The following is a 21,534-nucleotide window of genomic DNA, read 5'->3' as shown; positions in this document are numbered from 1 at the left end:
ACCCCTCAGGCTTTAGCCTGCCATTTAGTGACTTGTTCTTCCCTTCATGGATGCCTAATATTTGTTTTCCCTTGTGTAGAAATGTCTCATAGGTTGGCTATGAGTAGACAGCTAATTTGCTACAACTCCGCCCACGCCCCCTTAGGAATGATTCTGGCCCTAACTTCATTATGGAGAGACAGGCTTGTTGCTTTGTGATTTCAATCAATGAAGTCTTTCTTCTGGACAATTGGTCTATTGTTCCGGTCACCACTCACTGCCAAGATGGGATAGGTGTGTGAGCGCTGTGGACAGCAAGGGTGTATCCTGTATCAGTGCAGGTGTCATGACAGCATCCTCTCATTGAGGACAGAAACAAGTGTGCTTGGAGTTGGTTCTGTAGGTTTTAAAGAAGATGTGCATATTTCCATTTATGTGCTGGTCGATCAAGAAGTTTCTGTTCTCTGAAGGGTACGTCCATCTATTTCCTTCCCACCTCACTCCAGCATCACTGAGTAGGGAAGAGTGTGCTCACAAGGGCACTGAGTTGTCTGTCACACTTGCAGGTGAAGTTTCTCCTTGAGTTGTTAATACTCACATCTCATCTTCAACGATTCATTAATTTAGATCCATTGGTTGGGCTTAACGATGCATTCTAAATAGGAACAAAAATAACAGTGATGTCGATGAGTAATTGCATTGACACAAATGCACATATATTTATATGTATGTATATGCCTGCCTAGACATAAACATGTGAAAATGAAGACATGCAGAGAGGGACCTACATTGACACAGTTACACAGAATTAAGTTACCATTTTTCACAGACTCTAACTTTGGAAGCTACATCATTATTTTTATGTCCCACCAAGAAAGAAAAATAAATTGCCAATTAAACTATAACATGCCACTGATTGTAAGATACATTCCAATTTCAGAAATATTAAAAGGTGAAGAGAGTGTTTATCACAGAATTGGTGAACTATGTTAAAAGTTATACTCAATACCAGCTAACCATTAATGCTGATTCCTAACGTGTCCAGAAATTTGTTTATTTGTTTGTTTTTAAGGAAATAGTTCTTGTTGAGAAACTGTTAGTTGAATGAATGACTTCTTTCTAATTAATATAGCAATGGTAGCAATTTCAGTTGGTATCTTAAAAGACAAGTAGCTTGGACAAAAGTCATCTTCAAGATCTATAAGAACACATACATTTCAATCCAAGGGAGTACGTTTGCTAAAAGAGTCCTGAGCAAGCAGAATGATAATTCCCATGGTTTGTTGGGTGGCTTTGGGCAAGTCTCAAGTACTCTGAGCCTTGGTTTCCTTACCTATGAAATAAGTAAGATGACTTATTTCTCATTTCCACCCATTAGCATTTTATGAATCTATGATGTTGGGTCCATGTTGTCCCAACTTAGCGGTTCAAATGTCAGGTTGAAATATATTCAGTGTGGAAAATTCTCTTGAGTATATTCTGCTTCACTCAAGCTTTAGCAGTATACTGAAATATTTGTTGAATGAAGAAATGAATGAATGAATGAACTAATGATTTTCTATGCTGAAAAATCATGAACACTGACCTATAATATTTGTCTCTGCATGAGGACACTGACCTTCCAGTATTGAGACCAAAAGGGAGAGGCTTACCTCTGCTACTCTTGTTGGCCCCTTCAGGGAAGACATCTTCATCCTCAAAGCATCTCTTATCTGAAGAAGCAATGATAGTGAAGAAATGACAATATCCCCAATGCCTAGTTTATGCCCTAAAACTTGGAGACCAGTCACACTGGTAGAAGCAGCATCAGATGGCTTAGCACAGTGGTTGGCAAATAATAATGCTTAGATAATTGTTAAGGTGTGGTATAATGAGATTTACTATTAAGATTTAAATTGTAGGTATGGTTTTAATTGTTTTCAGCAGCTGTACTCACATATAGCCTCCTGTTGACTTGATGATGTGCTGGGAATGAGAGAATAGAGTTCTTTCCTTTCCCGCTCACAGCTGATGCCCTGAACCCCACCCCCTAACTCAACTCCCCTGAACCATGCTCTCTGATCAAACCTGCTTCTTCCTCCTGCTTTCCTGAGCCATATGAAAATCATTTACAGTGAGTGAAACAAATTCAAATTACCTTGTGATCCATAATGGTTCCAAACAGCAAGATGAAGAACCCCTGTGGCAAAATTCAACAGAAGTATGAGGGAAAGTTTTGCAGGAAACATTCCAGCTGTTATATTAATACCACGCTTTTAGATACCTTCTAGGATGTTATCAGACATTCAAAACTTCACTTACCACTGATTCAGATAAAAATGCATTGGTGTGTATTTTCTTGAATGCACCTCAAAGAAAGAGGATCACCTTCATGTCAGTGCATGATAATGATTGGTATTTATTAAATGGCTATATATGTAGGATAGAGTTTTCAACCTTATAAAATCTGTTTACTTTCTTCCAAAATATTAAGTGAGCTGTTCTTACTCATGATGACAGTGAGACATGACATGGGATCTTGCAACTCAAAGTCACCATAACAGAAGGTATCTTGAGAAGATGAAACTTGTATTCTAGACTATTTTCACACCAAATTCTCTGGGCTGGTGGAAGAAGTTTCTGCATAAAAGAGAAACTATAGAAACCAATAAGGTCAGAGTCTCCTCAAGTTTAAACACTTGGTCACCTATAAAGTCACAATCATTGGAAGCCAATCTTTTTAAATGTTGGGAGTTGACATCCAAGAAAAATCTGCATCTTGCCATGAGAGTGGAGGGAATCTGGGTTTTTCATGGTGAAGAACCACTGATCAGAAGACTAAAATTGTAAAATGTGAGTCACAAGTGTTTTAGTATTTTTCTTTCTATCAAGAAAGGAGACAAACACTAGTAAATGATCTGAACAAAACCATAGAACATTCTGAGGTTTGATTAAGTAGCAAAGTAAAAATAGGATGAGGTCATTTGTCACCAGAGTAACTGGTGGAAATCCTTCTCTCCTCCAGAGTTGGGGAGATATAATGTGAATGTAAGAGCTTTTGATTTCAAAACACAAGCAAATAAACAAACAACACAACAACAAAATAACGCTTAAGTCCAACGTTTCTCTTTAAAGTAATGCAAGGGAACAAGTGAAACAAATAGTCTCTATAGTTATTAAATACTTATGAGTAGGATATATAATTCATCTGAGTTGGCATTTCTTTAAAGCTTGCTTTATATGTATTTTGTACCAAATTTCTAAATATAGTAGCAATGACATGTTAATAGGAACACTTTGCTGCTTTATTATGCAGTTATTTAAATACTAGTCAAACTTTTTTTTCTTTTTGCTTAATATAAGCAGATAATAAATATGTTAGGCCTTCAGGGTATGCAGTCTCTGTTACCACTACCTCAGCTTTGTCATTGTAGCTCAAAAACAGCCATGGGCGAAATGTAAATGATTGAGTATGGCTGTGTTCCAATAATACTATTTACAACAGGCAACAGGCCATAGTTTGCCAACCCCTGATTAAAAAACATAATTAAGAATATAAACTTGCCAGATTTTCTGTTACCCATAGGTATGGGAAGCAGCCTGGCCAATGACAGTTTCCCACATGTGTAAGCTTAGCAGCCAAGATGAAGTAAAACAGCTCTTAGAGGGATCATCATGCCAATCAAGTATGTTAAGGAATAAAAGACAACAGAGATCATATTAGATCCACCTTTTTATCTTATAGATGGAATGTTGAGAGAAGTGACTTTCCTAGGATCAGGTAACACGTGGCAGGATTTAGTTCTATGAATGGCAACCTACAATTACATCACAGGGGATAGAGGCATGGGAACCCCTGACTGGTTAACACTCAAAGAGAATGGCACACCATGGAAAATGATTCATTTCACTGAGTTCTCAAAGTACTTGAGAAAGGATAAAAATTGTGCTTGTTTGGAGGCATGACACGTGAGTGTAGCCTCACACATCCCTGACCTACTAGTCCTACATAAGTGCAGGTCAACTTCTTCTGCCACAGAAATTTTAGGAAGGATACAGGTGGCTCACTGGGGAGAGAAGGAAGGAAATTTTCACCCAACCAGCCTGATCAGTTCAATGCAACTTGATAATCAACAGGGTGAGAGATGCCACATCTAAATATCTCTAAGATATGGAGGGAAGTGGAAGAAATATTTTGTGCTCTATATTTTTAAAACATAGCCATTTTTTGTTGGAATAACAAATTAGAAAATAATGTCTTGTCAGTGAAATATTAATTAATAACATTAATTAATAAAGTAAGTCTCCCTCTTGGAACTTACCTGGAAAGCATTGAGCAGGGCAAAGATTATGTGGAATATCAAGGAATTGCCTTTGATGAGAGTGGCTATCCCAAAACCCCAGGTCAGTCCCAGCAGTGGGGTGAGGATGGCAACATTTTTACTGATCCTCCTAATTATGGCCACATCTTGAGACTTGGAACTGCCGATAAAGGGCCTCTGAGTGTTGATCGCAACAACCAAAACCACAAGAAGATTCACGGCCACAATGACCAAGGCTGGGATGGCGAATGCTAAAAGGGCTTTGGTATTGTCCCAGTTAAGCCAACAGGCATCATGTCTCATGTAGCCTTTCTCTGGCACTGTGATAGCAACTGTGGTGCCAGCGATGATCAGTGGGAACCCATAGCCAATGGCAAAGCCAATGGCCATCATGCGGGACTTCATCATCCTATGAAAAACGACCAATATTCCATAGATGATGAGCAGTGCTTTGAAGAGCATCCAGAAAAACAGAGAGAGGTAGAAAAAGTGGCTAAAAAATGTCATTGCCACACACCAGTTGTGGTCCTGGGCCTTTTTGCTAAAGTTGGAGGATATGATGAACCACACATTAGCAGTCAGGAGCGACACGGCTATGTTCACGATGCACACGTGGCGCATGTATGATATCTCTGTCACAACAACCCGGGACCACACCGTAGCTTCAATGAGCAGACAAAGAACCAAGCTAAGGATGGAGACGCTGAGCCCAATGCAGGTGATGTAGTCCAGGATTTTGTCATCTATAGATATGGGGGACATTAGAATGGAAAAAGACATCACTGCATTGGTGTAGTTACACCGGCATTTCACTCTGTTCTTGATATCCAACGTCTTTTCACACGCCTTCTCATCCCATCTCCTTTTCCTGGAATGCCAGCCAACACACTGAGCCCTAGCACTCCGGGACTTATTGATCTTCTCAAAAGTGAGTAAGATTTGCTTTAATCTGTCTGGTAAAATCACCGAAAGAACCAGGCCGTTTACCGGCCTGGGAAGACTCACATTTGGCAAGTGGTCTTCTTTTAGAACAGCCCCCAGGGTGGGAAACGCTATGGTGATGGCTTGGGAGGCATTTGGTGGCAGCTTCCATAGCTCGTGCTTGGGAATTTCTATCATTCCTAAGATTCCCTCTGTTGTATTGTTCATGTTCCCGGAGAATCTGAAACTTTCCTCCGAGTTGTTGTGGCTGATGTGAAACCCTTTCGTCTGAATGAAGGGTTCATCCACAATGTTCTCAGATGCGTTGTGGAGGTGGAGTTGCCGAGCAAACAAATTCACCGACTGCAGCAAGTCTGAGCTGGCGTTCTTGTCAGGAATGAAAGCCCAATTTGAAATGGCTGCTGTGTCGAGGATGTGGTTGGCCACTTCGCTGTAGCTCTGCAATGGAGAAAAGTGGATATGATACCAAGGATTCACACATTATTTCACAAAGTCGGTTTCTAAAATCTGCAATTTTTGAGGCAAATGATCTGATCTTATTGGACATATTTCTCTTGAAATTTCCTGTTTACTGAATCTCATGCTGATAAGCCTGCAGGGAAGACAAAAGAATGCTAAAAATAGAATGTATCACAGATAAAGTTTATCTGCTTTTTTATGTGCCCAGGGCAGCATTTCCAAACTGCAGTCTTTATAACGCAAGTTTCCCATATGATATTAATGATTATTTAATGAAGGAGATTGGGGATAGATTCTATAATAATTTAAGTTTGATAAATACCATATTCCTATATCCCTCACTCCTATAAAGGGTGCCAAAGTTCATTCACACATTAAAAGGTCTAAAGAAGGAAACCTGCTTAACTTTAATTCAGAGTCCCTACACCTCCTGCATCTACCTATTAGAAATGGACGCTCCATTAACATTTCTCAGAACAATTATGTTCTCCAGAATAAAATTTTGGAAACACTAGAGTAGACACGATCTTGCTCACTGCCATCACTATGTGATATTTTTCTGCAAATATTAATCCTATACAACAAACATATGTAAAAAACTAGAGGCCTGGTGCACGACATTCGTGCACTGGGGGAGGGGGGAATCCCTCAGCCCTGCCTGTGCCCTCTCGCAGTCCAGGACCCCTCAGGGGATGTCCACCGAGGGGTCCTTAGCGCTGCCTTGGAGGCAGGAGAGGCTCCCGCCACTGCCGCTGCACTTGCCAGCTGTGAGCCTGGCCTCTGGCTGAGCAGCACTCCCCCGTGGGAGCTCACTGACTACCAGGGGGCAGTTCCTGCATTGAGCATCTATCCCCTGGTGGTCAGTGCGCATCATAGCAACTGGTCATTCCACTGTTTGGTTGATTTGCATATTAGGGTTTTATTATATAGGATGTTCTAACTTTTTGACAACTTCCATAAACCCGAATGAATCCATGTGAAAAACTGAAGTAAAAATTCTGTTATTGTTATATCTGCTGTGGTGGTTATAGTTTTTCCCCTGCAAAATATATTTGAAACTGATATTAAAGTGCAAGATTTGGGGGGAGATAATGGTTGGTGTTTAACAAAGAATACCTACCTTCATTTTCTCTGGGGTAACATTATCAGACAAGTCTGTAGAAATGTTTTTTAGTAACTCCACAATAAATGCGATATTTCCAGACGTGGCTTCGGAGGATTTCACCACGTCAATTATGCAGGCGTAGTCTCGCGGGCAGTTCCTGAGGATTCCTTGCGCTGCGCTCTGCAGGGGCTCCGGAGCACGAAAGTCAAGAATGCGCAGGGGTATGGAGGGCGCTGCGATGGAAAGGCGTGATGCACTGTTTAAGTCCTATTTTTTTTTAAAAAATGATGTTTTATTAAAAATGAATAAACACCTAACATGCATCAGACTGAATGAGATAAAGGCACAAAAATGATCAACATGAAGAAAATAGACGCGAAGCAAGGGGTCCTAAAATGTGGCTAAGATGCTGTTAGTTACAGAGAGGTTAAGGTGGGGTCTCACACAGGCAGGAGATTGTATCAAAATTCCCACAAAGATCTCTTTTCCTATTGGAATTTGCTTTTGAGGACCAAGACTTTAACTCAGGACTGAAACAGTTTTCCCCAGAGATGTGGAGAAATTCCAGAAAAAATTGGTCCAGTAATTATTATGTTTTAAGAGGCGTCACATTAAGAGGAATTTCGAGGGTGGTGTTGGAGATTGGCAAGTCAAACATGGAACACAGTGGAATTGCAATTTCAAAAAGCTGAGTTCACTAATTAGAATAAATTATTTCCTTTTTTTCTCATACTTTTACGCAGAGTCTCCCAGAATGTGACTTTGGATAAGTCAAAGCAATAATACACTTCATTTAACTCCCTTTGGAATGCCACTAGGGTTGCAAGGACCTCCACCTATGCTAAGTGACAGAGCCTCCATGACCCTTACAGAGTCACTGTTGAAGTTTTATGAAAGGCAGAGATCCATGTGCTTCTATGGGATTAGAGAGAAGGTAGGTGTACATGGTGCTTAAATGAAAGAACATAAAACAGGATATTTTCATTTTAACTCAGATTTTTTTGTTTTCACTGCATTTCTATTCCCTTTGGGTCACTCATTTCTCCTTTTTTTGGTCAAGTGATTGAAAGTATTAGAACAAAATTGAAAATGAATTTGGTTCTAGACACATTTAGTTGATTAATTAGGCAGCCCAGAACATGCAAATCCACCTTTAGAGCTAAAACTTTACCGACTAGCATGGCTCAGTGATTGAGCATCAACCTATGAACTAGGAGGTCAGGTTTTGATTCCTGGTCAGGGCACATGCCCGGTTGTAGACTCCATCCCCAGTGGGGAGGGGGGCAGGGGCATGCAGGAGGCAGCCAATCAATGATTCTCTCTCATCATTGATGTTTCTATCTCTCTCTCCCTCTCCTTTCCTCTCTGAAATCAATAAAAATATATTTTTAAAAAAGAGCTAAAACTTTATCCTCCAAGCATTTACCATTATGTAAATGAGTTTTAGATCTGATTTTTTAAAAAAATATATTTTATTGATTTTTACAGAGAGGAAGGGAGAGGGATAGAGTTAGAAACATCAATGAGAGAGAAACATCGATCAGCTGCCTCCTGCACACCCCCTACTGGGGATGTGCCTGCAACCAAGGTACATGCACTTGACCGGAATCGAACCTGGACCTTTCAGTCTGCAGGCCGACACTTTATCCACTGAGCCAAACCAGTCAGGGCCAGATCTGATTTTTAAGAAAGGATTCTGAAAGGGAGAGGGAGAGAGTGGGGAGTGAGGAGAGAACCTGAGTTTGGGTAAGGAAGAAGAGACAAATTAAACCTATTCTGTAGATTTTCCTAAGTTCAAACCTGAGACTTATGCTCAATAGAACATGTTAAAAATGCCTCTACCACCTCCTGAGGGATTGGCTCTTGTTGCCAATAACATGCAAATGCATCACCTGAAAGAGCGTTTCCACAGAAAGACTTGTACATGTTTCAGTTGATTTTTGCCATTTGTTTTGGTTACATGTAAATCCTATTTCTCCACGAAAGGGCTGAGCACAGGGCTGGCTGCAGTTGGATGAAGTGATGCAAGGTCCATGGCATTTCTCTGAAAAGGAAAAGAGAGAGAGAGAGAGAGAGAGAGAGAGAGAGAGAGAGAGAGGTAATTAACAGTTCCACACTTCGATGGGGGCATCAAACTCATACTGGGGATTTTAAGTTGCTTCCAAAGGAGGTGATAGTGACCTGGGTCCTCAGCCACAAGACAGACCTGCCAGGCAGATTGTGAAGCTGATGTCTAGGCAGTGGGTGGAAAGGAGGGTCACATGTCTTTCAGAAAGGCTAGCTCAGAGCATCTGAGGGGAGAGTGGCCAGAGATGAGGAGGGGGAGGGAAGCAGTGGTCAAGTCCTGAAGGACCTTGAATGCTGTGCTAACATGGGCATTACAGAAAATAAGATTAAATTTGTTTTTGAAAAATAATTAACAGTAGAATAGAGCAGGAATCTGCACATTGTTCTGTAAAGGATCGTATAAATGTCAAATAAAACACAGGATGCTCAGATAAATGTTAATTTTCTTTTCAGATACAGTCGATTCTCATTATTTGCAGTAGTTATTTTCTATGAAGTTGCAGCCATAAACACTGAGTCAGCAAATACTGAGCCATCGTACCTAGGGGAATACAAGGTTTCTAGGAGCTTCTGCTCACAAAATTTTCAAAAGATCAGTATCAATATATGTTTGTTTTATGTGTGTGTTTTATTTAAAGTCATCTTATATAATAAAGAGTTGATTTACTGACATTGAATTCATGGACAATAAGTGCTATAACTCATGGTGGCATATAAAGAAAGCTTATCGAACACAGGTATTTTCTCCAGAAGGTACATCACATCTCGGTTAGGAACACTAGACAGCACTTTGCCCTACTGTATACTTGGGGGCCATATTAAACAGCAAGATCACCAACAAAAAAGCAAAATACTTGGCACTACATAGGCCACCCAAACAACACTGTGTATGGTAAGAGAGCTGGAACAAGAAGGCAGAGCACCACTTGTTCAACCTCAGCTGGGAACATGCACCTAGCCGATTCAATTTTTTTGCTGTTCTGTGAATGATGGAGAATGGACTGTGAGTATTGATTTTGAGATTACAAATACATTTCAAAAGAATAGGGGAATTTGCAAATACAGAATCCACAAATACTAGTAATGAGGGTCGACAGAAGATGTTCAGATAAACAATGAATCATGTTTTAGTGTATATATGGCCCATGCATTCTTACTCATTGTTTTTCTGAAATTTAAATTTAACCAGACATCCTATATTTTTATTTGCTAAATAAGACTATACTCACCAGAGAGTAAATAGTTTCAACACTGTGGGCTATACAGTCTCTGTAAGTATGTAAATGAATGGGCATGGCTGGGTTCCAATAAAACTTTATTTACAAAACCTGGTGACAGGCTTATTTTGGCCCTTGGGTAGAGTGATTGACTTGAGGCAGAGAGCCCAGATATGAAGCTGTTGAAGTATTCCTAGGAGGGTGGCAGGGAAATGGAAAGAAGCAAATGAGGCTGAGAGCTAGGAAAGTGTTGACATCAATATGATGGGGTGACCATTTAGCTGTGAGATAAGAATACACCCACATTTATGTCTTGGATGGCTCTGTGGATGACTCCATTCACAGAGAAAGGAAACAAATGGGTTTACCCAGTGTATCAATTTGGCAGTTATTTAAACTGAGTGCCTCTCAGTTTATATAATTTGGAGATGATACCATGGTGTTGTTACAAACATTAAATGAGAGACAGCATCTTGTGCGGCACTTCGACTATAAATGCTCAATAAAGTATCTCCCATTTTCTCCTCTTTCCTTTTTCAATTCCATATCTAAGTAGAGATTTATCTGCCACCAAAAACAGACTTGGTCATGAATGTGCAAAATCCAGTCTATTCCTATTATTTGGGTGAGAATCACATGATTTCACTATTTTAAGACTAATAATTACTTACATAGCTTGTCTTTCACTTCTCAAGACTGACCAGTCTCACTAATACAATATCTATCTGACATCACTTTAACATACCTCTCAGCACCAAAGCATTACATACATTTAAGCAATACAAAAATATCTTTGGATGAAGAAATGAATGAATAATGTCCTTTTCCCTCTTCTGCCTCTTGTTAGCTTGTTAGTTCAAACGGATTTCCTTGTGGGTTTTTAAATGAATAATCTACTATTCTGTGAATATTTGCCAACTTTCTTCATTGACTATGCCTTGGATAATGGTATTATTGTAAGAAAATTTATCACTATTGATAAACACTGACAACTTATTAGAGGTTTTTATATTTTATTGGAACACTCGTGGTTCTGGGGACATGCTTTCCATGTCTTCAAATGGAAGAAGACTGTTCTGTAGCCACATACCTTGTATCCTTCCAGTCAGGGGTTTCTCTTCAGGATGTTGACGTTTATCTCCATCCTGTAAAACACAAATTCCCAAAGGTCCTCTTTACTGTGGAATTCTCCTCTCTCATCTCAACTTAGAGGCTCCACGTGGATGTGAAGAGAAAATGTGTTCAGGACTAGGAAGAAAAATGCAGCAGGTTCATGTGCTGATACTGCAGGAACTTGCTGAAGGAAATGTGGATGTGAGCATGCTGCCCTCCAAGAAGGGCTAGAACCTTGACGCTGGTCACCTGGGCTCTGAAGGTCAGGTTAGTGGATTGCATCCATCTTTTGGAAAGTCTAAGTATTCAGAGAGACCACGCAGATGACAATTCCAGCACTAAGCTGTCCTCTGCCTATCTTAACTATAACTGTGAAATGCAGCGAATGTACTCCAGCATACCAGTATATTGAGAAAAAAAGAAATGAGCTGATACTAGAAGTAAGCATTAGGTTGTAATAATGGAATCACAAATTATTGTATAGTTATAAAGAACTAAAAAGTTTATCTAAAAGAAAAAAAACACACCCTTCATGTTATAGATAAGTAAATTAAAACTCAGAAAAGTGAAGCAACTTGTGTAACAAGAATCAAACCAAGTTAAGGTCTGAATCTAAATCTTTCAACTACCTAACTGCCAGGATAGTGCAGTCATGTCCTGCCTAATGATGTTTTGGTCAGTGACGGACCATGTGGTACACCATGTAGCCTAGGTGTGTAATACACTGTACCATTTAAGTTTGTGTAAGTGCACTCTCTGGTGTTCCCACAATGACCTAAGTCACCTAATGATGCATTTCTCAGAACATATCCCCGTCATTAAGAAGCTCATGACTGTACTTCCTCCTTTCAATCGCTGCTTCTCTACATACTCTTATGGTTTGAAAGTGATTTTTCTACTACGTTGTTGTACCCTGTTGCACTTCACAACTATACTGTTGCAAGTCCCAGCCACCTCTCACATTTTCTTTCTTCCTGTCTCTAGAAAACTACTATCAGCAAGAGTAAAATGGCAGTCATTTGGAAATGTCTTTAATATGACATGTTATTTATCAGAAAACTAGCCATCTAGACAAACTGCCAGTTTTCTCATGGGGATTTTGGATCTATAGTGAGAACATTCTACTTACTTTTATGTGGATCTTGGCTCTATAATAAGAACATTCTGTGGTCAGAAATAACATTAAACAGCAAATCATGGTTGACTGGGACTTCATTTTCACACATTAGGATCTTCACCTGCAATAGAGAAAGAAGGTGCAGCCGGCTGAAGGTGATAATGCCACCCAACTAGCACAATACTTCACAGAAAAACCAACCACTGAGTGACCCCATTGGGTACTTTGAGATATTTATACCAAACAACCTACCTCAGGGAAAATCAGACTATTAACTATTGACCTGTCTACAAACAGTAGCAAGCAAGAATGATGGAAATACCGGGAAAAACATGTGTGCACCTAGCCAGCATTTCTTATTTAATCCACAACTCTCTTTAATAATAAAATGTTCAAGAACTTTTATTTGCTAATCACTGTTCTAAGCACTTTTGCTGCAGTAAATTCATGTAATCATGCGGTACAGTATATTATTACTGGTTTCATGTTATTAATGGAGAAACTAAGGCACAAGACTTGAACAACTATGAGCCAAAGTCATTCAGATGAAAAGTGGTGGAGCCAAGAGTTCAACCAGGTGGTTTGGGTGGAGAAGAATTGTTAATCTCTTTATTCTTAAAGGGTGTCCAGTGGGGAACAAAGTCAAACTGCTGGTGGGAAGAGAGATTATCTATATATCGTACCTAGTGAACAAGGCTTGGCAGACACCTAGCCTTCAGAAAAGAAAAATCCCTTTATGGTCAAATGGACATGAACTTACTTTGATCTCTCTAGGCTCCAAAGGCAATCTGTGGCCAGGAAGCAGATGAAACTCACTGATCTGCAGTCAAACATTTCCTGGGTGGAGTCAAGACTAAGATGGGTTTTCATGACTCCAGTGAGCCTTCAGCTGAGATGATGAGACACAGGCACTTATAGGGAAGTTGCCAAATTGTCTTTGAGTTTAAAATCATCTTTGAGTTCCTAACTATTGAACAGGGGAAAGTATTTTGATTTATACTAATGTCTTGTAGAGCAAGTCTGGGCAGAGGAAAGTGAACATGGAAGAATGACCGGCAAAGTGTGATAATAGACTTACATCAGTGTTGGGATATGTGTGTAGAACTCTTGATCTTATAATGTAGGTGGAAAGAAGTTCTCATTTATATAGTTCTCATTGGTGGATGGGCACACTAAGCAATTTGCAATGTAAATATTATTTAGATGAATTTTTAACTGATGATCACAAAAAGAAGTACCTGAAAAACCAGTATAGGTTGTCTGAAATGTATCCATGTGTTTCACCTGTGTATCTGTAGATTGCACAAATTTTTAATATGACACAATAAGAAACAGATCTTATATTGTGACTCAGTGTATACAGACAAATATATGTATATGTATATATGGGTATCCATATATAACTGAAAAAAATTAGAGCCACACAACTAGCACAATACTTTATTTCATTATCCAGTTGAAAATTGTTCACTTTTCCCATTAAAGTGGTCATTTTGATCCTTTCTCTTTGCTATTCTTTACAATTATGTTGAAATTTCCTTGCCTGGGTACATGTATCAGGGAGAAAAGATACCTACATTCAGGACCAAATAATAGGACTGATGCTGAAGATAAATGCAATGCTCCTCTACCTAGAGACGGTGGTTTGAAATGCAGTTAAATGGAGGAAAGAGAGCCAATGGCAGGCATTTATAAGCAATAGTGCCTTCTATCTAAGGCTGCATAGAAGGGCCACTTTTACTCTAAGTTTCCAGCATAGGAACTTTGCATAAGCTAATCTTGCTAGAAGAAAGTCAGGCATTTGGCTTAAGATGTGATGGGATGTTGTGTGAATTAGGGAGTCCAAAAATGTTTCCCCAAGCAGTGCTAGGGCCTCAAGGTGGGCAGATCCTGAAAGGATTCAAGTACAGGGGCCAGTAGTCATGACATTTTATGTAGATCATTATACTCTTTGCGGAACATTAGGAAATAATAATGCATTTTATATATACACATAAACTAAAAATGTATGCGGGAAGCCACCGCTTTCTCAATACTGTCATAAGAGTTTACCAAGGAACTCGGAAGGCCGATGGACCTTGGACTTAGTAGGGCTGTGTTGAGATAGCGGTGGCTTGAAGCAATTTCCTGACCTAATAGCCTCAAAGTAAATGTTTACTGAACCTTACTGATCTTTACTGATCTTTATTGACCTTAGAGACTGTCTGTCTGCGACCTGTTTGCCGTGCTTTACTGAGGGCAAGATGTGTATCTAAAACTGAATAAAAAGCGGATAAGGCCAGATTTCAGTGCGCCTTTCCAAGAGAGAGGTCTCCACGTGGCCCCCCATGCCTTCTAAATTCATATTTCTTGTCTAGCATTTTCATTTGTGCATTGACCTGAACCCCCACTGCAAAAGGTTGCGGCAAAGTATACTAGCAGAAATATAGTATATGCAAAATAAATCATAAGCATGACCATAAGAAACACAAACTTTGAACTGAGTACATTTGGCTATTTGGGGGGTTTCAGTTAATGAATTTGCTACTTGATCATTCATGTTATTAGTCTACTGTAGGTAACCCACATACCATTTGGTATGATAATTACATGGTAAATTTCCTTCAGTTATTATAAATGTGTGTGGGAGGGGTGGTAAATGTTTATGAAGTTACCCAAGAGGAGTTATAACATTCTTATTTTTGCCCAGTTTAATTGGCAAGCATGGGCCGGATGGGTAGATGTTTTCAAGTTAGGCCCAAATGAGTTATTTCTTTTCCGACCAGAAAGAGTTGAATGGGAGCCCTTCCATCAGAATCGAATAATGACTGAGGCCAAGAGCCAGAGTGCTCTGCAGAGCAGACAGCAAGCAGAGCGTAGGGCTCTGAGGATGGAAACCTCTTAAAAATTAAAAAGAAGTCAGCGTAATCCAAAATCAGAGGTTGATATTTTATAGAACAGAATGGAGGAAGCACACTTTCTTAGATTTACCACTGATAAAGATTTAGTGGTTCAAGTGAACTTTGAGTTTTGCATGATTCCAAACTGAAAAATATCTGCAGATACAAATAAGGAACCTCTCCAATACCTAGGACAGTGCCTGCATATAGTACGTTGTTCCTTGAAATAATGAGGGAAAGAAAAGAACAAGGACAAAGAATCTAAATACATTCAATTAACTGTGACAAGAGGAGTGTGGATTGTCCAGAAGAATATCAGCAAAACATGGGCAATGCCATCAGAAGAAGCTTTCCGATGTGAATATCACCGAGGCAAACTCTCCTGCTTGTTTGTTCCTAGTGAAGAGTGGCTGGGGTCACTGTGATATTCTTTCCTACATGGAGAATCAGAATTGCTCCATGTGCATTATGCTCAAATGACCTTTACACCATTTATTAACCTCTGGTTCTACAGTGTGTTAAATTTAGCAAAAACTCTGCATCTTTGTGAAATCCCTATTTCCACAAATCTCTTGGGCTTAATACTGTTCGTGACCTGTCACTGGTTATTTAAATCAAGGTCCTAGGGTCTCATATTTTTATGGACACCCATATGTACATTCATAAAATAAACTTTGGATATTAACAATCAATCAGGCAATCAATCAATCAAGAGCCTCATACCCAATGGGGGAAAATAAAAACAGTAACTAGTAATCCTGGCAGGATAGTGCTATAATATGCATGTTTATGCCCAGGACCCACCAGTTGTTTGCCGACAGTTTGTAACACCCACCAAAATTAAATTAAAAAAAAAAAAATGGAAGAAAAACTTAACTGAGGACATTGGTACCCATTGACTTAAATATTCTATGAATTCAGTAAGTTTACCTGCTTTACTCTTAATAGGAAAACGATACAGAGTTTGTGTCTATTATATTTGGCCAACATATTGTGTCCTGAAGTGGGTTTCTCTGGAGCACTGGTCTCACAAAGGCCTGAGGGGTTCCAAGGTCAGATCAGTTTGGGAAACAGCATGTATCAGCATCACCGCTGCCCCTTTATCCACATCGATGCATAGCAAAGACTCTGAGAGCAATTCCAGTAAGACGACTGACCCAGGTTTTGCCAAATTTACTTGATCATCAAAAGTACTTTGGGGAATTTAAGGCTGCTATTTGAGGACACAATGTTACCTTGGAGTGTAACACATTAACCTATCCAGGCTCAGACTCCACTTACATTTTTTGGGCACCTACCACATGCCAGTTCCCTGTGAGCTCCTAAGCTACTCACACTGGACCCACAGTCGCCCACTAGCGAGTAAGTCTGGGCTTTAGTCAATCCTGAAAGAAAGAGGCTGTGGACAGATCATCTTTAATCTGTGAAATGAGTCAGAAATATTCTGAAACGAGGGGAGAGGTGAGGGAAGGCAGGCACGAAGTGGCTTGGCAAACAGAAGTTTGGAATGATCACCAGGGAAGGGAAGACAGACTCAGAAACGAGAATAAAAATGAGGGAGAGAAAACAAGATGCCAAAGAACTCCTGCCGGAGACTCCCTGTGGTAGTTTTGTATATAATGAGGTATCTGACCTTTACAAAGAAGTTCCCTCCGGCTTCTTGGCTAGTCACCTGATAAAGGCAACTCCGCATCCTGTTCCCAAAGTGTCTGAAAGATGACATTTCAGCCATAAAAGCAACAAGCAACCTGGGTTGTCAGCTTCTCGGGACCTATGAAAATAATGTCCCGAATTCCTCATCCCTGCTTCCACCACCCACCTCTCTCTGCGCGTCCTTACCAAGGTGTGATTATCCACTACCACCCACTTATGATGCTTACTTGATAATAAACAGCATTCTAAGCTACTGAATGGACGCCAGGCTCCCTGATCTAACAGAGAGAAAATAGCATTTGCTGGCCTCAGAGACTTAAAGGAAAATATAACTAGATATAATAATCCCAGAAGAAATGTGTCTCGAGATCTCCTCCCAGGGAATTCCCAGCAACGAGCGCCTCCCACACCACTGCTGTGACCCTAAGCCGAAATGACAAGAGTTCCACAGAGCGCAAGACTTTACTACTTTAGCCCCAGAGCCTAAGGGGAATTGAGCCGCATCTAGTGGAATAGGCAAAAATAAAACATAAAAATAAATCATGATACCATTTGTCAAGATGTGAATACAGTGGGCAGTTTTTCTGTCCCCTGCACCTTGCAGAGCATAAGGTACATGAGAGACACATTTGTGGACAAGTGAAAGAATGAATGACTGTCCCTCACAGGGAGTGATGGCAGCTTCTAAAGTGTTGGTTTTATTTTTATTTTTTTAAATATATTTTTATTGATTTCAGAGAGGAAGGGAGAGGGAAAGGGAGATAGAAACATCAATGATGAGAGGGAAGCATCGATCGGCTGCCTCCTGCACACCCCCGACTGGGGATTAAGCCCACAACCTGGGCATGTGCTCTTGACCGGAATTGAACCAGGGACCCTTCAGTCCACAGTCCAGCGCTCTACCCACTGAGCCAAACCAGCCAGGGCTAAAGTGTTCGTTTTAAAACCACAGGGCAACGGTTCTATCTCAGAGGGGCAGGCAAACATATTTGCAACTCCAGATAATTTTGGAATGTGGTAATTTAAATTGAAATGCTCCCAGCCTGCTATGGACCTCCTTTTGTCTGGACCTTATATTAAAAAGGATTGTAAGGTCCCGCCTAGGGGCAGCAAGCAACAACGCCAGGCCTGATGAGTGATGTCTGCCAGGAGCATGCAGTGCAAGCAGCTCTTATTGGCCCCATCTTCCTTGTACTTGGAGCTGAGTTTCTGAATGAGTTGGAATTCAAAAATACACTTAGTCTGCGTGGGTCCTGGAGCTTCTTTCGGATGGAGTTGTAGGAGATGACTCACGCAGCCGGAGGCCCCCAGCCTGTCTCAACACGCTGAGTGAGAGCTGGCATCAGGACTCTCAAAAGGAAAATGTAAAAAGGCACAGCCTGGGAACTGGAACTGCATTTGGGGAGGAAGAAGCACCTCCAAAGGTCTGATCTCTCAAAATTCTTCCTGCAAAACAACACCCAGAGGGGACCTAGATGGGAATTCCTGTAAACAAAGTGGACACCTGCCCAAAATGCTTCTCCCATTGAACTTCACGCCAAGGTGACAGGGAGGGCATATTCCCCGTTGTTTGCTAACCTTCCAGGCAGCAGCTCACCTCATAGTTCTTGGCCAGTCCCATGAATGGGAAGGACCAGTTCTGAAAAGGCTAACTGGAGACCCACATTTGGGGGTGTGTGTATGTGCTTCATTCCCTGCAGCCTAATTTCATAACTGTATGTCCCATCCATGCCACTAGTGTAATTAGAACTCTGATTCTATAGTCAGATGGCCAAGCGAGTTGTTGGCCTCAATAACAGAATGCAGGCAGTCACTCCTCCCTGGCCCTGGAGGAGCCGGTTCATAAAGAGCCGTGGCGGAAAGAAAGATGTAAATGATCTATTAGAACCAGAATCTTCGCATCCTGGGCTATTTTAGATGGCTTCCAGCCAATCCCTTTGTAGCTCAGTAACTTTCCTGAGAATTGCAGTGTGGATTTAAATTCTGACAAGTTTGAAGAATCACATAATTTCAGGGTTCGAAGGCATTCAGCGTTTCAGCAACTATGTCGATGCTGAGATGATTTTAAAGAAATTGATATACTAAGCAATTGCTCTGCTCCATGAACAAAGCGTCACTCGAGTGCTGACACTAAAAAAATCGCACCCTGTGATGCAACATATTTGCATTCCCACAATTGACCTCAGAGTATAAGAGACATAAACCATCAAGTGCCACACTAGCAGCCACTCAAAATGAGGAGGATGCCTTTTAGCAACTTTTAACTGTAGGAAATATTTCCTTGTAAGTTGATATAAAGACAGCTTCATTCGCCCCACTAAAAGAAAAAGCTACCAGAGAATGCTTTATTTAAAAAATCTAGGATCTATGTAATACTTTCAACAATAAAGATGTATTAAAAAATTAAAATTAAAAATCTAGTTTACATTCAGCTTAAAGGAAGGGAATTGCAAGCTAGTTTGCTCATCCAATTCGTCAAGCAAGGGGGCAATCGGAGAACAGACAATATAATTGCCTGACAAGTTGTTTTGCACTTTCACTCCTAGGACTGAGCAATTAGAGCCTAACAAATTACTTTTTATTTCATTTATTTATTTAATTTTTGTATTCATTGATTTGAGAGAGAGAGAGAGAGAGAGAGAGAGAGAGAGAGAGAGGGAGAGAGAGAGATCGCCTTATTGTTGCATTTATTTATGCTTTCGTTGGCTGATTCTTGTATGTGCCCTGACTGGGGATCCAATTGGGATGATGCCCTAACACCAACTGAGCTGCCCGGACTGAGCTACAAATGGCTTTTTAAAGGAAAGCAAATGTAAAGGAGACAGGAAATACTCTAACCTTGAGCTAGTCGATTTCTATATAAAGTTAGGAAAGATCCCTACATAATCAAGCATTTCCGAAAATACCACCCAGAATCACACCTCTTCCCCGTTCTGGAATACGAGCAAAGACAATCCTGTGTTCAGGAGAAAGGTGCTGGCGTGGCAGGTGTACTCACGGCATCCAGGAGATCCAGCAGCCCAGCAGGAAGGTCGGCGCTGAGCTTCCCACCTCCGCGCCCCACCATCACGTGCACCTGCCTCGGCACCTCCCACGGTCCCCCTTCAGGGGCTGCGGTCCTTCTTCTCCATGGTTTGAAGGGGAAATTCAGGAGACCCCGTGCAAACCTGCCGCCTGTTGTGAGAGGCCAACATGAGAACTGTAAAACTGGCCGTGGTTTCAAGTCTTGTGTAAGTCTGTGATTCACTCCACCTGGGTCCGTCAAGCACGCCTAAGAGAAATTACAGGTTTCTCTTGTCTGAAGCAGAGCCATTATAATGAGTCACTTGTTTGTCCTTTAATTTCTCACCTTTATCTCAGATGATCAGACTCTGTTTGCATCCACGGCACTGGTGTAATTAGAACTCGGGGGATACAATGCAAGGTTTTGCCACTGTTGCGGATAATGTTTAAAGGCTATCATGTTTTTGCCTGTACTGATGTTGAACCTGGAAAAAAAGCCTAGGCAATTGATCAGTAATAATCTCTACCTTAGCAATGAATAGAATTTTGTTTTATTTTTTAGTGACGGGGCCAACTAATTCTTACTGAGCCTCTACCTGGGGCCATGGCCATGGGGACTTTAGACCAGAAGGAAAAGTCAGGAAACATCATATAACCTGACTTCAGACAGGTAGCCAGTTTGTATTGTCCTTCATATCACCAAATAGTCCCATACATCCCTATTCTAGTGTCTTCTACTTACATATCTTCTTGACCCCAAAATTCAATGCAAATCGCCATTTAAATATTGCCAGGGGAAGTGAAAGGCAGTGTGATTATATCTTTTATAGTAAGGAAGATCAGGGAGGTGACGCTTGTGGAAATAGGTCAGTTTCATTGAGGTTGCCAGTTTAGTACCAGGCCATGTGGTAATTGGAAAACTCAGTATCATCAAACCGTTGGTTGTGTAATCAAAGGACTTTATTGAACATATTGTATGTGCATGGCGCCTTGTTCTGCGTTTGGACATACAAAAGCGAGTAACATGGTAAATCACAAAGGTGAGTAATCCTGTCCCCAAAGGTTTACAGTCTTATCTGGAAAATATATGCACACAAAAAATACTGAAATTAAACAATGTAGCACAATAAATACTAAACATGAAGTGAATGGCACAGATTATAACTATTACAGGAAACCAGGAGGGGAGAATCAGCACTCTGATTGGACGAATCAAGAGAGACTTCACAGAGAAGGCAAAGAGTGAAGCAGAACTCAGACGCAGGGTGCCCTGAGTAGACCCATTATGTATACTCTTTCCTGGGCAAGGAACTATATCTTATGACCGGGGTAACATTGGATGAAAGGGTCAGTCAATGGCAAGCTCAGCAGACTTTACTGGCTGAATCAAATACTTAACTCTTTTATTTAGAAGACATTGGACTAACTCCCATGGCAGTCTTCAGTCAGACTCATGGTTATAGCTGTGTGCCTGCTTGTGTGTGCGCATGAATTCACAGGTACTCTAATGAAAACTGCTAACATTTTAATGGCCAACTATTATTTGCCAAGTACTATTCTACTCTTTACCTACAATATTCATCTAACCTTTACAACAACCCTGTGAGGTATGCTCTAGTTTCCTCAATTTATAGGTAAGAAAATTAAAGTCTAAGAAATTTAAATAACTGCCAAAGCATTCTCACCATGCATCTGTCTT

At 40.6% G+C, this 21,534-nt stretch overlaps 1 protein-coding gene across 1 annotated transcript; it reads right to left on the bottom strand.

The window, feature by feature from the left end:
* Nucleotides 1-586: 586 nt before the first annotated feature.
* Nucleotides 587-12,399, bottom strand: LOC307104890 (adhesion G protein-coupled receptor F4-like; the record flags this gene model as incomplete). Its single annotated transcript, XM_079780149.1, has 8 exons — nt 587-634; nt 1,632-1,691; nt 2,117-2,158; nt 4,281-5,660; nt 6,802-7,053; nt 8,679-8,830; nt 11,161-11,215; nt 12,313-12,399. The coding sequence occupies 8 exons, from the start codon at nt 12,397-12,399 to the stop codon at nt 587-589; spliced, it is 2,076 nt and encodes a 691-aa protein (XP_079636275.1).
* Between the last annotated feature and the right edge of the window lie 9,135 nt (nt 12,400-21,534).

The sequence above is a fragment of the Cnephaeus nilssonii genome (assembly GCF_951640355.1).
Source record: "Cnephaeus nilssonii genome assembly, chromosome: 9".
Lineage (NCBI taxonomy): Eukaryota > Metazoa > Chordata > Mammalia > Chiroptera > Vespertilionidae > Cnephaeus > Cnephaeus nilssonii.
The sequence above is the reverse complement of the archived record's forward strand: the minus strand, read 5'-3'. Positions and strand labels throughout refer to the sequence as shown.